This window comes from Bos taurus, chromosome 8 (genome assembly GCF_002263795.3).
Source record: "Bos taurus isolate L1 Dominette 01449 registration number 42190680 breed Hereford chromosome 8, ARS-UCD2.0, whole genome shotgun sequence".
Lineage (NCBI taxonomy): Eukaryota > Metazoa > Chordata > Mammalia > Artiodactyla > Bovidae > Bos > Bos taurus.
The window spans coordinates 75292210-75307888 of record NC_037335.1 but is presented as its reverse complement, the minus strand read 5'-3'; the positions used below and the strand labels follow the sequence as shown (position 1 = coordinate 75307888).

Sequence of the window (15679 nt, the reverse complement as noted above, 5' to 3'; positions counted from 1 at the left end):
CAGGATCCTTAAAACTTAGCACAAAGCTAAGTACATTTCATCAAAAAAGCTAGAAATTGTTTTCCCAGGCATGTGCACTTGTCCAACAGAAGACCCTAACCTTGAATTTATTTCAGAAGAGACTCAACTGGTATGCAGCAACTCCTTAAAGGAGACCAGTACAAATGATTCCCACTCCCTTCACCCAAAAGCTGAATCTCTGATCAAAGTGACAAATTGTGAAGCTAGAGTCTGTGAAGCTAGGGAACAGGTACACAAATAAATTTGTATAACTTTACTAAATTTTAAAAAATGTAAATGTTAACACATAGGAATTATAATCTTAGCAATGAGCAGCAAAGCTGGTTAAAGTCTCAATCTTAAATTAACCGTAATATGGAACAGTGTGTGCTCAGTCATGTCCAGCTCTTTGCAACCCCATGGACAGTAGACTGGCAGGTTCCTCTGTCCATGGAATTCTCCAGGCAGGAATACTGGAGTGGATTGCCATTTCCTACTGCAGGGGAACTTCCCAACCCAGAGATTGAACTTGTGGCTCCTGAGTCCCCTGTCCTGGCAGGAGGATTCTTTACCACTGAGACACCTGGAAAGCCCTAACCATAATATACACTGGTATAATAAAAGCCACGAATAGTTCTTTGTCACCACAGTATACTGAGCTATGGAGGTATTTTAAAGGACAGTATCAAAAAGTCAAATCTTCAAAGAAATTCATGATAGACATCTCTTACCTCATAAATGTTGGGGTGCCACATTTTGGTCAAGAATCTGAAGGTAGGTGGTGAATATGGGTAGTCAATAGGAAATTTAATATGCGCCTAAAAAGAAAAAAAATGAAATGCTAATAAGTAAGACTACAGGTTACTTATCTGCCTAACAATTCACCCTAATATACTCCAATGAAACTGAACATCTTTCTACACCATAAATTCTGGAGATTAAAATAGTTCATATATATTTTGTTAGCCCCAATGCTAGGGTTATTAGCATGTTTTTACAACTATCTCTTTAAATATTTATAAAAATTTATGTTAAATTGCCAATGCTCAACAGTTATATAATTTTTAATTGAATAAACATGAATAAGTTTAATATGTGTCACATTAATGGCTGCATTTTATATTAGTAACAATTAATATGACCTATGGTATAATATAGAACAAAGATAATTTGTTTTACTTAACACCATTTACCTACCACCAAGGAGTAACAAATGCTATCATTTTGATACGGCTCTTCCAGGAGTTTTTCATGCTCAAGTATGCTTATCTTTTTACAAAGCTTATTTTCAATTATTGTATTTATACTGTTTCTTTCCATCTGTATTATATCATAAACATTTTCCTTTGTATGTATGATTGTTAGTATTTGCAAGATGTTTCCATCATATGGATATATAGACGAACCATTTTAAAAAACCTATTTCCTTATTTTGGAACATATTGGTTTTGCACTCTTTTGCTATTGTAAATACAGTTACAGTGAATGTCCTCAGTAGAATCCCACATTTCAAATATGAATAAATTCAAACAAAGTCTCATCTAAACTGTACCAGTAAAAGGGAATGAGGACGGGAATGAAAGGACAAGCTGAGAGTACAGCTGAGGATAAGCAGTGAAAATGGCAGTAAGGATCCTCAAAACTTCTGTCTTCAATAAAAGCAATGAGAAAAATAGCAAAAATTTTAAGAATCAACTTCTTCAAAATCTACAAAATCATGTGAGGCTTGTAGCAATTCAGGGAGGATCTATTCAAGGAAAATAGCTGAACTGGTTTTTATAGTAAACTTTGTGGTATTTTAACTTGCTCTAGTTAAAAGATCTCCAGAAGATTGTCCCAACCCAGGGATCAAACCCAAGTCTCCTACATTGCAGGTGGATTCTTTACCATCTGAGCCACCAGGGACTCAGCAGGTCAAACAGATTCAACAACTATTTTAATAGGAAAGGGTGGGATATGAAATGCCTGTATGGCTTTGAAAATCTCTGACCAATTTCTAACTAGAAGATCAGGCCAATGTATAGGGCCATGAATATGCCTCAGCTATGCATACACTCAGAAAAGTCACGAGAGGTCCTTAGATGGCCTTCAACTAGCATCTCTGGTGAACCTGAGATCTGCACGAGCAGGAAGTGAGGGCTAGACTGAATTTGCAACTACCTAGCTGAGTGTTAAAGGCATGCCCCCAAATGCACACAGAGCTCCTCTAAAATGCCAAGGAGGTTTGTTGATTCCAGGAATATAATTGCATTTCACTTAATAAGGGAAACTTCTGCCCAATCACTGGGTGACCACTAAGCTAACCAAGTGAAGACTTTACTGGCCACACACAACCAAAAACACAGATGTTTCAGAATTAGGTCAGAAAAGTCATTACATAAGGAAGCAACTACAACAAACAACAACAACCAAAATCTTGTTGCCACAATATATTATTTTAAGCATCCAGTTTTCAACAAAATATTACAAAACATGAAAAGAAAGTATGGCACATACAAAGGGTAAAAACAGCAACCAACAGAAACTGGAAGGTCAAAATATTTATTAGAAAAAAGACTTTAAATCAGCTGTATTAAATATATTTCAAAGACTAAAAGAAACCGTGGCTAAAGAAATAAGGAAATGTATATGGAAAATCTTTCAGCATATCAGCATGAAGAAACTGTAAAAAACAAGCGAAAAAAAAAGCATTGGAGGAAAAGAACCAAATATAAACCACAAAGCTGCAAAATACAATAACTGAAATTTTAAAAATCTGCTAGATAGGCTGAACAGCAGATTTGATGAAACAGAAAAAAGAATCAGTGAAACTGAAGCAAGCTCTGTTTAGATTAACCAGTCTGAGTTAAGAGAAATAAAAAGCAACTAACAGAGACCTATGGGACACCAGGTTATCAATATATACATATTAAGAGTCTCAGAAGAGGAAACAAAAGAGGCAAAAAGAGCATTTAATGAAATAATGGCCAAAAATTTGCCAAATTTGATTAAAACAATGACTCTAACAATCAAAAGCTCAACAAACTCCCAAGAGAAAAAACTCAGAGAGATACACATCTATCTATCTATCTATCTATATATCATAATCAAACTGTTCAAAACTAAAGAATGAATCTTAAAAGCAGCAAGAAAGAAACGATCCATCAAACAGAATCCTTTGACAAACAGACGCTGTCTCACCAGAAACTAGGAAGCCAGAAGGCAGTGGAATAACATTCAAAGTACAAAGAACAAAATCTGTCAATTGAGAATTCTATATCCAGCAAAACTGTTCCTCAAAACTCAAACAGGCAAATTAAAACATTCCTAGGTAAACAAAAACTGAGAACTAGCAGATGATGACTAGCAGACGTCACCTGCAAGAAATACTAAAGGGAGTCCTTTAGGCTGAAAGGAAAGGACACTGACTACCATGTGAAACAAGATGAAGAAAGGGCACAAATAAATATATAGTACAGGATAGATACAGAAGATACAATAAACGTTCCTTTTGTTTATAACTTTTTCCTCCCAATTTAAAAAAGAGCTTCTCTGGTGGCTCAGTGGTAAAGAATCTGCCTGCCAATGCAGGAGACATAAGTTTGATCCCTGATCTGAGAAGATCCCACACAGCATGAAGAAATTAAGTCTATATGCCACAACTATTGAGCCTGTGCTCTAGAGCCTGGGAGCTACAACTACTTAGCCCACTGGCCACAACTATTGAAGGCAACATGCCCTAGAGCCTGTGCTCCACAACAAGATAAGATACTGCAATGCACATAGCAACTAGAGAGTAGCCCCCACTCCCCACAACTAGAGAAAATCCCAATGTGATTTGGATGTGAAGAGCCATCACAGTCAAAAATAAATAAATTAAATTCAAAAAATACACAGCATAATAATTATAAATCTACTAAAGAACACAAAGAAGTAATTTCTATACCAATAAATAATTGAACTGTATAGTTATATGATGTTGATTATAGAAAATAACTCCAAAAATTCAACACCCCTTCATGACTGAAAATACCCAACAAACTAGAAATACAAGGGAAATTCCTTGCTTTAACAAAGGACATCTAGTAAACAAAACTGCAACTAATATTATACTTAATGGTTAAGGAATTTCAGAAATTATACAGGAATGTCCACTCTGATCACGTGTATTCAACACTGTATAGGAGATGCTAGCCAGGGCAACTGGCAAGCAAATGAAATAAAAGGCATCTTGGTTAGAAAGTAAGAAGCAAAGTTATTTCTATTTGTAAACTACACAATCCTGTATACAAAAAAATCAAAAGAATATAAATATATTAGAATAGCAAATCAGTAAAGTTGCAAGATGAAATTTATAATATCAGCATCAATTATATTTCTATACAGCATCCCTGAACAAAATCAAATTAAGAAAATTCTATTTATAATAGCAACAAAAATAATAAATACTTAGGAATGAATTTAATAACAAGAAGTATAAAACTTGGGACTTCCCTGGCAGTCCAGTGGTTAAGACTTCACCCTCCAATGCAGGGGGTGTGGGTTCAATCCCTGATGGAGGAGGTAAGATCCCATGTGCCTCATGGCCAAAAAACCCAAAATACTTAAAAAATAAACAAAAAACCCAGAATAAAGACTTTAAAAATGGTTCACATAAAAACAAAAAAATCTTTAACAAAAATGTGTGCAAAACTCACACTCTAAAAAGTACAAAACATTTTTAAAAGAAATTAAAGACTTAAGTAAATATTAAATATCCATGTTCATGTAGTTTCCCAGATGGCACAGTGATAAAGAATCTGCCTGCCAATGTAGGCGACCCAGGAGACATGAATTTGATGCCTGGGTCGGGAAGTTCCCTTAGAGAAGAAAATAGCAACCCACTCCAGTATTCTTGCCTGGAAAATTCCATGGACAGAGGAGCTTGGCGGGCTACAGTCCACGGGGTCACAAAGGGCTGGAGACGCCTGAGCAAACACACACACACATGTTCATGGATTGCAAGCTTTAATATTCTTAAGATGGTAATCCTGCCCAAGTTGATCTACACATTCAACATGACTGTATGGAAATCTCTGCTACCTTCTTTTCAGTTCAGTTGCTCAATTGTGTCTGACTATTTGCAACCCCATGGACTGCAGCACACTAGGCTTCCCGTCCATCACCAACTCCCGGAGCTTGCTCAAACTCATGTCCAATGAGTCAGTGATGGCATCCAACCATCTCATCCTCTGTCATCCCTTCTTCTCTAGTCTTCAATCTTTCCCAGCATCAGAGTCTTTTCTAGTGGATCAGTTAGTCACATCAGGTGGCCAAAGTATTGGAGTTTCAGCTTCAAAATCAGTCCTTCCAATGAATATTCAGGGTTAATTTCCTTTAGGGATTGACTGGTTTCATCTCTTGGAGTCCAAGGGACTCTGAAGAGTCTTCTCCAGCACCACAGTTCAAAAGCATCGAGTCTTCAGCACTCAGCTTTCTCTGTAGTCCAACTCTCACATCCATTCGTGACTACTGGAAAAACCAAAGCTTTGACTAGGTGGACCTTTGTCAGCAAAGTAATGTCTCTGCTTTTTATATGCTATCTAGGTTGGTCATAGCCTCTCTTCCAAGGAGCAAGCACATCTTTTAATTTCATGGCTGCAGTCACCATCTGCAGTGATGCTGGAGCCCAAGAAAATAAAGTCTGTCACTGTTTCCATTGTTTCCCCATCTATTATCTATTTGCCATGAAGTGATGGGACTGGATGCCATGATCTTAGTTTTCAATGTTGAATTTTAAGTCAACTTTTTCACTACCTCCTTTACAGAAATGGCAAAATTGGCACTTGGGGGATCCAGAATAGCTAACACAATCTTGAAAAAGAAAAACAAAGTGAGACAACTCATACTTCCCAACCCCAGTATACTACACACCTATAGTGATCAAGACAGTTTGGTAATAACATAAGGACAATTCAATGCGGAAAAGGCCTTGTCAACAAATTATGCTAAGACAACTAGATATCCACACGCAAAGGAGTGAAGTTAAATCCTTTTACATACACCAGAGGATTCTGCTTTTAACCAGGCCTGCCCTCAGGAGAAACTACTTAGAACCTAACTTGGAAGGATTATTGTCAAAGCATAACTAACCTAGGGGAAGAAAAACACAGAACTCCAACCCTAATATCCCACCTCATGGGCAAAGAAAAATTGAGAAACTCTTGAAAGTTCATAGTCCAGAGGCAAAGCCTCGTTAAAAGGCTGAAACCTAATCACAGAAGTACACAACTCTTTCCCCTCGCCTCACATCCCACCACTATATTACTGAGATACTTACAGAATATTCCTTTACAGAGTATATCACAGCTAAGTTACAAGAAAAAATTACAAGGCATAACAAAAGGATATATCACACAAGAAGAAACAGAGCAAATTATCACAACCAGATATGACAGGGATGTAGGCATTATCAGAATTTAAAACAACTATGATTAATATTCTAAGGATTCCAATGGACAAAGTAGACAGTATGCAAAAACAGATAGGCAACATAAGCAGAGAGATGGAAATCCTAAGAAAGAACCAAAGTCAAATGCTAGAGATAAAAACACTGAAGAATGCCTTAATGGGCTGCTTTCTAACACTGGACATGGTTGAGGGGAAAAACCCTCTGAACTATAGGATATTACGCATGGAATCCCTGAAAACAGAAAAGCAAAGAGAACAAAGAATTGGGGTGGGATGGACCAGAACAGACTATCCAAGGACTGTGGGAAATGCAAAAAGTATGAGATACATGTAATAGGAACACCAGAAGGAATGAAAACCATCATTAGGAAAATGAAAAGACAACCAACCTACAGAATGGAGGTAAATACTTGCAAATCTGATAAAGGACACATACCTAGAAAACATAAAGAATGCTTGTAACTCAGTAATAAAGAGAAAGAACTCAATTTAAAAATGGGCACAGTATCTGAACAGACATTTCTCCAAAGAATATAAACAAACGGCTAATATGCATATGAAGAGATACTCATCATCATCAGCCATCAGGGAAGTGCATTCTTAAAGTAGAATGAGATATCATTTGATTACTGGCTATAGTTAAAGAGAGAGATAATAAAAAAAAAAATGTTGGCCAGGATGTCATGAAATTAGAATGCTTTATACATTGCTGAAGGGGATACTAAATGGTAGTCACTTTGAAAAACAATCTAGCAGTTCCTAGAAAGAATAAACTTGTGCCAGAGCAAATCCGCTACCAGGTATATGACCAAGAGAAATGAACTACATAAGAACTTGTACAGAGATGTACATAGCAGCATAACAGACAAAATGTAGAACAACCCCAAGTGTCCATTACCTGAGGAATGAATGTACAAAAGGCATTATATATCCATACACTAGCATATTATATGACAATTAAAAGGAATGACATACAGAAGTTCCCTGGTGGTCCAGTTGTTAGGACTCAGCTTCACTGCAGAGGAAAAGAGGAATGAAGTACTGACACATACTACAATGTAGATGAACCACAAAAACATTAGCTATGTGAAGTAAGACAGTCACAAAAGACCACATATTTATGAAACGAGAGATTAGTGGTTGCCTAGGGTAAATTGGGAGGAAACAGACGCATGAACTTTTGGGATGAGGAAAATGTTCTAAAATTGTTTACGGTTATGGTTGCAAAATTTTATGAATATATTAGAAACAGCTGAATTGTGTACTTTAAATGGGTGAACAGTATATGTACATTAAAATCACAAAAAAAGCTGCTTATTTTTAAAAAGGGGGCAGGTTTCCTGGGGGGGGGTGTTCCTGGTGGTCCACTGGTTTAAGAATCTGCCATTATTTGTAACGCAGGGGACACCAGTTCAATCCCCGGTCCAGGGAGATCCCACATGCTGCAGGGCAAGTAAGCCTGTGCTGTACTGTGCTGTGCTCAGTTGTATCCAACTCTTTGTGACTCCATGGACTGCAGCCCGCCAGGATCCTCTGTCCGTGGGATTCTCCTAGCAAGAATACTGAAGTGGGTTGCCATTTCCTTCTCCAGGCCATCTTCCTGACCCAGGGATTGAACCCATGACTCCTGCACTGGCAGGCAGATTCTTTACCATTAGTGCCACCTGGGAAGCCCCAAATAAGACCATGCGCCACAACTACTAGAGCCCGTGCTCTGCAATGAGAGAAGCCACTGCCACAAGAAGTCTGTGCACCTCAATTAGAGAATAGTCCCTGCTCGCCGCAAGGTGAGAAAGCCCAGCACAGCCAAAAATAAACCTGGAGCCCAAATGCAGTCACATCCTAATAGCAACAAGAATACGCAGTTCCTAAAATACCATTTTCTAATAAAAAGAATCAAGGCTATTTGGAGGAATACTTGATACTGGATCTGGGAGAGTGAAATACAGCATGAGCATGGAGCATCTTACAGTGCCTGAAAGAAAAAGCAAAAACAAACACCATAGAAGCCAACCTGAAAGAGCCCCTACTGGCCAAATGTAAAGCAATTTATAGTACTGGGTGATAAACCAAGGTAAAAAATAAATTTAAATGAGTGCATGTTGGTATAAATTATTGAGTGAAAAAATATTAGGGAAGGGACAAATCTTCCTTACAGCAGCACTCCAGATAATATATATAGGTATATCCCATTAAGGAGGTGGAGTTTAGTTCCCCTCCCCCTGGAGTGTGGGCTGGACTGAATGACTCACTTCCTAGGAATACAGTAGGGCAAGGAAGAAATACTAACTTTACAGTAGAGAAACCTGGCAGAAAACACCTTAATCAAGTGAATAAGATTAACATCACTGGTGTCAAATCATTGAAATCATGACCTCCTGATAAGATGTGATGAGAAATGCAGCCCATCTTGGTGATGCTCTTACCCCAAAACCCATAACCCTTCTAATCATGAGAAAAACATTAAACAAACCCAAATGGAGGGACATCCTACAAAATATCTGACCAGTTCTTTTCAAAACTGTCATGAAAAACAAAGAAAGATGGAGAAATCATCAAATACTGGAGGAAACTATAAAGAAGACATGACAACTAAATGCAATACAGTATTCTGAAGTGTATCCAGGAATAATAAAAGGCAGTTACGGGTGGTAGAGTAGAATTGAGCCTGACTGCTAATGGATATGAGATTTCTTTTGGAGTTGATGAAATAAACTGGAGTTAGATGGTGATGATGGCTGTATGACCTTGTGAATTTTTAAAAATCCAATAAACTGTATACTTTGAAAGCCTACAACATACTGGTACTATGGCTAGGTGTTGTCTTAAGGAATTCCCTGAGTAGATTAGAGCAGAGGAAACAGCAAGAAGGCACCAATGCACAGAATAAGGAGCTGCAGGTGCAGCAGTGAGATGCTGGTGGATTGACTACAGGAGACTGGATGAAGGCAGGCTGAGGCCATGTTTAGGGGTTTCAGGGGAAAGCTGTACACGCATGCTCAGTAACTCAATCATCTCCGACTCTATGCGATCCTATGGGCATAGTCTGCCAGGCTCCTCTGTCCATCGAATTTTCTAGGCAAGAATACTGCAGTTGGTTTCCATACATACAGAGAGAAAAGGCCAGATGTGCATTCTAGAAAAATGACTCTAGGACAGCACTGTAAAAGATGAATTGAATGGGATAAAAAAACAGACATAAGTTAGAAGTGGTTTCTTTTCTTTTTCATTTTATCTGTTTCATCTCCCAGATCTGTATATACTTTAGAAAGCTTTAGTATTTATTACATAGTAATATGGGGTTCCCTGGTGACTCAGACAGTAAAGAAACCACCTGCAATGTGGGAGATCTGGGTTCAATCCCCGGGTTGGAAAGATCTCCTGGAGGAAGGCATGTCAACCCACTCCAGTATTCCTGCCTGGAGAATTCCCAAGGACAAAAGAGCCTGGAAGGGTATAGTCCATGGGGTCACAAGGAGTCAGACACGACTAAGCAACTAAGCACACACAGCACACACTCAGTTATATAATGCATGTTTGAATAAAACAGGATTATAAAAATTTTCATAAAAGACTGGAACTCTGGTGCTTGAAAATGTAGCCTCCTTATCATATTTCTATGAGAAATTAGATTATCCTTTCTAAAAATTATAAAATTTAGTACTGTTAGTCAAAATCTTGAGGTCCCCCAAAATGTTTTCCTAGACTACTACTATATTAAAAGAAATTCTTCCAGAGTAACTAAGTATGGCAGTATGAAAATTCATAAAGAATGTATGAAATTCACCAATGCAACAGCATGAAAGAATAGTAAAGAACATCCGCTCAAGAAGCTAGACCACCTGGGTTTGAATCCTGGCTCTCCCACTTACTAGGTGTTTTTCGAAGTAAGTTATTTGTGTCTCTAATTTCCTCATCAATAAAATAAAGTTTATCAGTTCAGTTCAGTCACTCAGTCGTGTCCGACTTTTTGCAACCCCATGAATCACAGAACGCCAGGCCTCCCTGTCCATCACCAACTCCCGGAGTTCACTCAGACTCACGTCCATCGAGTCAGTGATGCCATCCAGCCATCTCATCCTCTGTCGTCCCCTTCTCCTCCTGCCCCCAATCCCTCCCAGCATCAGAGTCTTTTCCAATGAGTCAGCTCTTCGCATGAGGTGGCCAAAGTATTGGAGTTTCAGCTTTAGCATCATTCCTTCCACAGAAATCCCAGGGCTGATCTCCTTCAGAATGGACTGGTTGGATCTCCTTGCAGTCCAAGGGACTCTCAAGAGTCTTCTCCAACACCACAGTTCAACAGCATCAATTCTTTGGTGCTCAGCCTTCTTCACAGTCCAACTCTCACATCCATACACGACCACTGGAAAAACCATAGCCTTGACTAGAGGGACCTTTGTTGGCAACGTAATGTCTCTGCTTTTCAATTTTCAAGGCAAATTGGAAGTGGTCAAACAAGAGATGGCAAGAGTGAACGTCCACATTCTAGGAATCAGCAAACTAAAATGGACTGGAATGGGTGAATTTAACTCAGATGACCACTATATATACTACTGCGGGCAGGAATCCCTCAGAAGAAATGGAGCAGCCATCGTGGTCAACAAGAGTCCGAAATGCAGTACTTGGATGCAATCTCAAAAACAAACGATCTCTGTTCGTTTCCAAGGCAAACCATTCAATACCACAGTAATCCAAGCCTATGCCCCAACCAGTAACGCTGAAGAAGCTGAAGTTGAACGGTTCTATGAAGACCTACAAGACCTTTTAAAACTAACACACAAAAAAGATGTTCTTTTCATTATAGGGGACTGGAATGCAAAAGTAGGAAGTTAAGAAACACCTGGAGTAACAGGCAAATTTGGCCTTGGAATAAGAAATGAAGCAGGGCAAAGGCTAATATAGAGTTTTACCAAGAAAACGCACTGGTCTAGCAAACACCCTCTTCCAACACAAGAGAAGACTCTACTCATGGACATCACCAGATGGTCAACACCGAAATCAGACTGATTATATTCTTTGCAGCCAAAGATGGAGAAGCTCTATATGGTCAGCAAAAACAAGACCAGGAGCTGACTGTGGCTCAGATCATGAACTCCTTGTTGCCAAATTCAGACTTAAATTGAAGAAATTAGGGAAAACCACTAGACCATTCAGGTATGACCTAAATCAAATCCCTTATGATTATACAGTGGAAGTGAGAAATAGATTTAAGGGACTAGATCTGATAGAGTGCCTGATGAACTATGGACGGAGGTTTGTGACACTGTACAGGAGACAGGGATCAAGACCATCCCCATGGAAAAGAAATGCAAATAAAATAAAATAAAGATTACAGTACTTATTAAATGGCTTGGTATGAGGAGTGAGTAAATGCTTGTAAAATGCATTAGAACAGTGCTTAACATATAATAGGGCTTCCCTTTGTGGCTCAGCTGGTAAAGAATCCGCCTGCAATGCGGGAGACCTGGGTTCGAACCCTGGGTTGGGAAGATTCCCTGGAGAAGGGAAAGGCTACCCACTCCAGTATTCTGGCCTGGAAAATTCCATGGACTATATAGTCCTTTCCACAGCTATTTGTAAGCCTCCTCAAACAGCCATTCTGCTTTTTTGCATTTCTTTTCCATGAGGATGGTCTTGATCCCTGTCCCCCCGTACAATGTCATGAACCTCCGTCCATAGTTCATCAGGCACTCTATCAGATCTAGTCCCTTAAATCTACTTCTCACTTCCACTGTGTAGTCATAAGGGATTTGATTTAGGTCATACCTCAAATAGGAAAAGGAGTACGTCAAGGCTGTATATTGTCACCCTGCTTATTTAACTTATATGCAGAGTACATCATGAGAAACACTGGGTTGGAAGAAGCACAAGCTGGAATCAAGACTGCCAGGAGAAATATCAATAACCTCCGATATGCAGATGACACCACCCTTATGGCAGAATATGAAGAGGAGCTAAAGAGCCTCTTGATGAAAGTGAAAGAGGAGAGTGAAAAAGTTGGCTTAAAGCTCAACATTCAGAAAACGAAGATCATGGCATCTTGTCCCATCACTACATGGGAAATAGATGGTGAAACCGTGGAAACAGTGTCAGACTTTATTTTGGGGGGCTCCAAAATCACTGCAGATGGTGACTGCAGCCATGAAATTAAAAGACTCTTACTCCTTGGAAGCAAAGTTATGACCAACCTAGATAGCATATTCAAAAGCAGAGACATTACTTTGCCAACAAAGGTCCATCTAGTCAAGGCTATGGTTTTTCCAGTAGTCATGTATGAATGTGAGAGTTGGACTGTGAAGAAAGCTGAGTGCCAAAGAATTGATGCTTTTGAACTGTGGTGTTGGAAAAGACTCTTGAGGAGTCCCTCGGACTGCAAGGAGGTCCAACCAGACCATTCTAAAGAAGATCAGTCCTGGGTGTTCTTTGGAAAGAATGATGCTAAAGCTGAAACTCCAGTACTTTGGCCACCTCATGCGAAGAGTTGACTCACTGGAAAAGACTCTGATGCTGGGAGGGATTGGGGGCAGGAGGAGAAGGGGACGACAGAGGATAAGATGGCTGGATGGTATCACTGACTCAATGGACATGAGTTTGGGTAAACTCCAGGAATTGGTGATGGACAGGGAGGCCTGGCGTTCTGCGGTTGATGGAGTCGCAAAGAGTCGGACACGACTGAGCAACTGAAATGAATTGAACTGATATAGTCCTTGCGGTCATAATGAGTCTGACACGACTAAGTGACTGTCACTTTCACTAACATATAATAAGAGGTATGTAAGGGTTTGTTTGCAAATTAAACTGTGAAGGGTTATGTCATGAAATCTCTTTTTTATAAAAAGTGTCTTTAACAGACTACTCATTTTCACTTTGTTTTATCTCTTTTACTTACCTGCCTTTTGATTCTAACACTACCAGCTTTAGAAAAGTCAACTGGAGAGATGCTTCCCAACCTGAATTTTATGGAACCAGTTTCTTAGAGCTTCACCAATCCTAATTACTTTTTACTTAAATATAATTAACAAATGTCAATTACTTAATATTTTAATTGGGTTTCTCTATTTCCTCTACACATCAACTAATATTTTGAATTATTTCTTTTGAACTTTCACCTGTAAGCAATCTCTACCTTGAACACTAGTTTTCTCTGCAAAAATTTTAAAAGTAACATCTCCAGGCTAAAGTCAAGTTTAAACTACTGTTGACTGATTTTTAAAAGTATCATGCTGGAGCATTCACTGGCAGTCCAGTGGTTAGGACTTGGTGTTTTCACTGCTGTGGCCTGGGTTCAATCCCTGGTCAGGCAGTTAAGATCACGGAAGCTGAGTGGTGCAGCCAAAAGGAAGTATTATGCCTAAATTATGCTTACATTACAACTGAAAAAGGTTAACATTGGATGGTGTACCCCCGCATGGCTATCTAAAGTTCTTATAAGAACTCTTTCAATGAAATTTACAATGCTAAAGAGTTTAACTGAAGTTAAAAATCAAGGGGGGAGATTCCTTAAAAAACTGGAAATAGAACTGCCTTATGATCCAGCAATCCCACTGCTGGGCATACACACTGAGGAAACCAGAAGGGAAAGAGACACATGTACCCCAATGTTCATCACAGCACTGTTTATAATAGCCAGGACATGGAAGCAACCTAGATGCCCATCAGCAGATGAATGGATAAGAAAGCTGTGGTACATATACACAATGGAGTATTACTCAACCATTAAAAAGAATACATTTGAATCAGTTCTAATGCGATGGATGAAACTGGAACCTATTATACAGAGTGAAGTAAGCCAGAGAGAAAAACACCAATACAGTATACTAACGCATATATATGGAATTTAGAAAGATGGTAACAATAACCCTGTGTATGAGACAGCAAAAGAGACACTGATGTATAGATCAGTCTTATGGACTCTGTGGGAGAGGGAGAGGGTGGGGAGATTTGGGAGAATGGCATTGAAACATGTATAATATCATGTATGAAACAAGTCACCAGTCCAGGTTCGATGCATGATACTGGATGCTTGGGGCTGGTGCACTGGGACGACCCAGAGGGATGGTATGGGGACGGAGGAGGGAGGAGGGTTCAGGATGAGGAACACAGGTATACCTGTGGTGGATTCATTTCGATATTTGGCAAAACTAATACAATATTGTAAAGTTTAAAAATAAAATTAAATTAAAAAAAAATCAAGGGGACTAGTCTGCTATAGTGCTTCCCTGAGATTACACACATTTTTATATTTTTTTCCATTATGGTTTGTCACAGGATACTGAATATAGTTCCTTGTACTTTATACAGTAGGACTCTGTTTTATCCATTCTATGTATAATTAGAATCGGATTTAAATTGCTAAGTAATACCTGACAGTTCTACAGGCATGCAGTAAGAACCAACTTTAAGCCCTTTTAAATAACTTTCATCAGTGAGTATATTTTTGCAAGCCAACCTATCAGTAACAGTCCCTTGCTTCTGAAAGCCAGCCAACTGGCAACACACTCCTGTCAACAAACACACTTCTGAATACCAATCAGTAATGGTCTCAGCCAAGTACCCATGCTTCCACAGCTAATGCCAACCACACAACTGTGAAAAATCCACTAATCTCTAAACTTCACACTTTTCAAATGCCCTATAATAAGGTCAGCCATCTGTTCTACATGGAGAGATTATGACTGACCAGCGAAGCTCTCTTTACTTAAATAAGCAATAAACTGAGCTTGTGGTTTGGGGTTTAAATACTAAGGTCTGTTATACCTTTAACAAATTAATTCATAAAGTACAGTTTTAAATTTCATATATAACTATATCAAGAGATACAGGAAATAAACGTGAAAAATCACACCTACAATTGTTTTACAAGTAATTTAAACTCTCTCTTTGTAGGCAACTCCTCATATTTTTCTTGGCTAACTTGCAAACTCATAAAGTCAAGTATCTCTAAAATATTTTCTGTACCATTACAATATATGTCTTCTCTAAAATGCTCAAGCTACTCCTAACTCTATCCTTAATGAAATCACTGAACTCACTAATCTATGATTAGTTATTCACACATTGAGCATTTATGTTAATATTTTCGTTTAGGCAATCATTCAATACATCACTGTTGAAAATCAATCATGCTGCCAGATGCATAATAACTTATTTAGGGGCTTCCCTGATGGTCCAGGGGTTAAGACTCCTGCAGGGGGCATGAGCTCCACCCCTGATTGGGGACCTAAGATCCTGCATGCCACGGGGCCACACA

At 38.9% G+C, this 15679-nt stretch overlaps 1 protein-coding gene across 1 annotated transcript in view; it reads right to left on the bottom strand.

The window, feature by feature from the left end:
- The window catches only part of UBE2R2 (ubiquitin conjugating enzyme E2 R2), a 95474-nt gene that overhangs the window by 24604 nt on the left and 55191 nt on the right, over positions 1 to 15679 (bottom strand). Inside the window, exon 2 of the mRNA NM_001206110.3 lies at positions 732 to 818. Coding sequence (NP_001193039.1) covers positions 732 to 818 — 87 coding nt within the window. The remainder of the gene's footprint in view (positions 1 to 731; positions 819 to 15679) is intronic.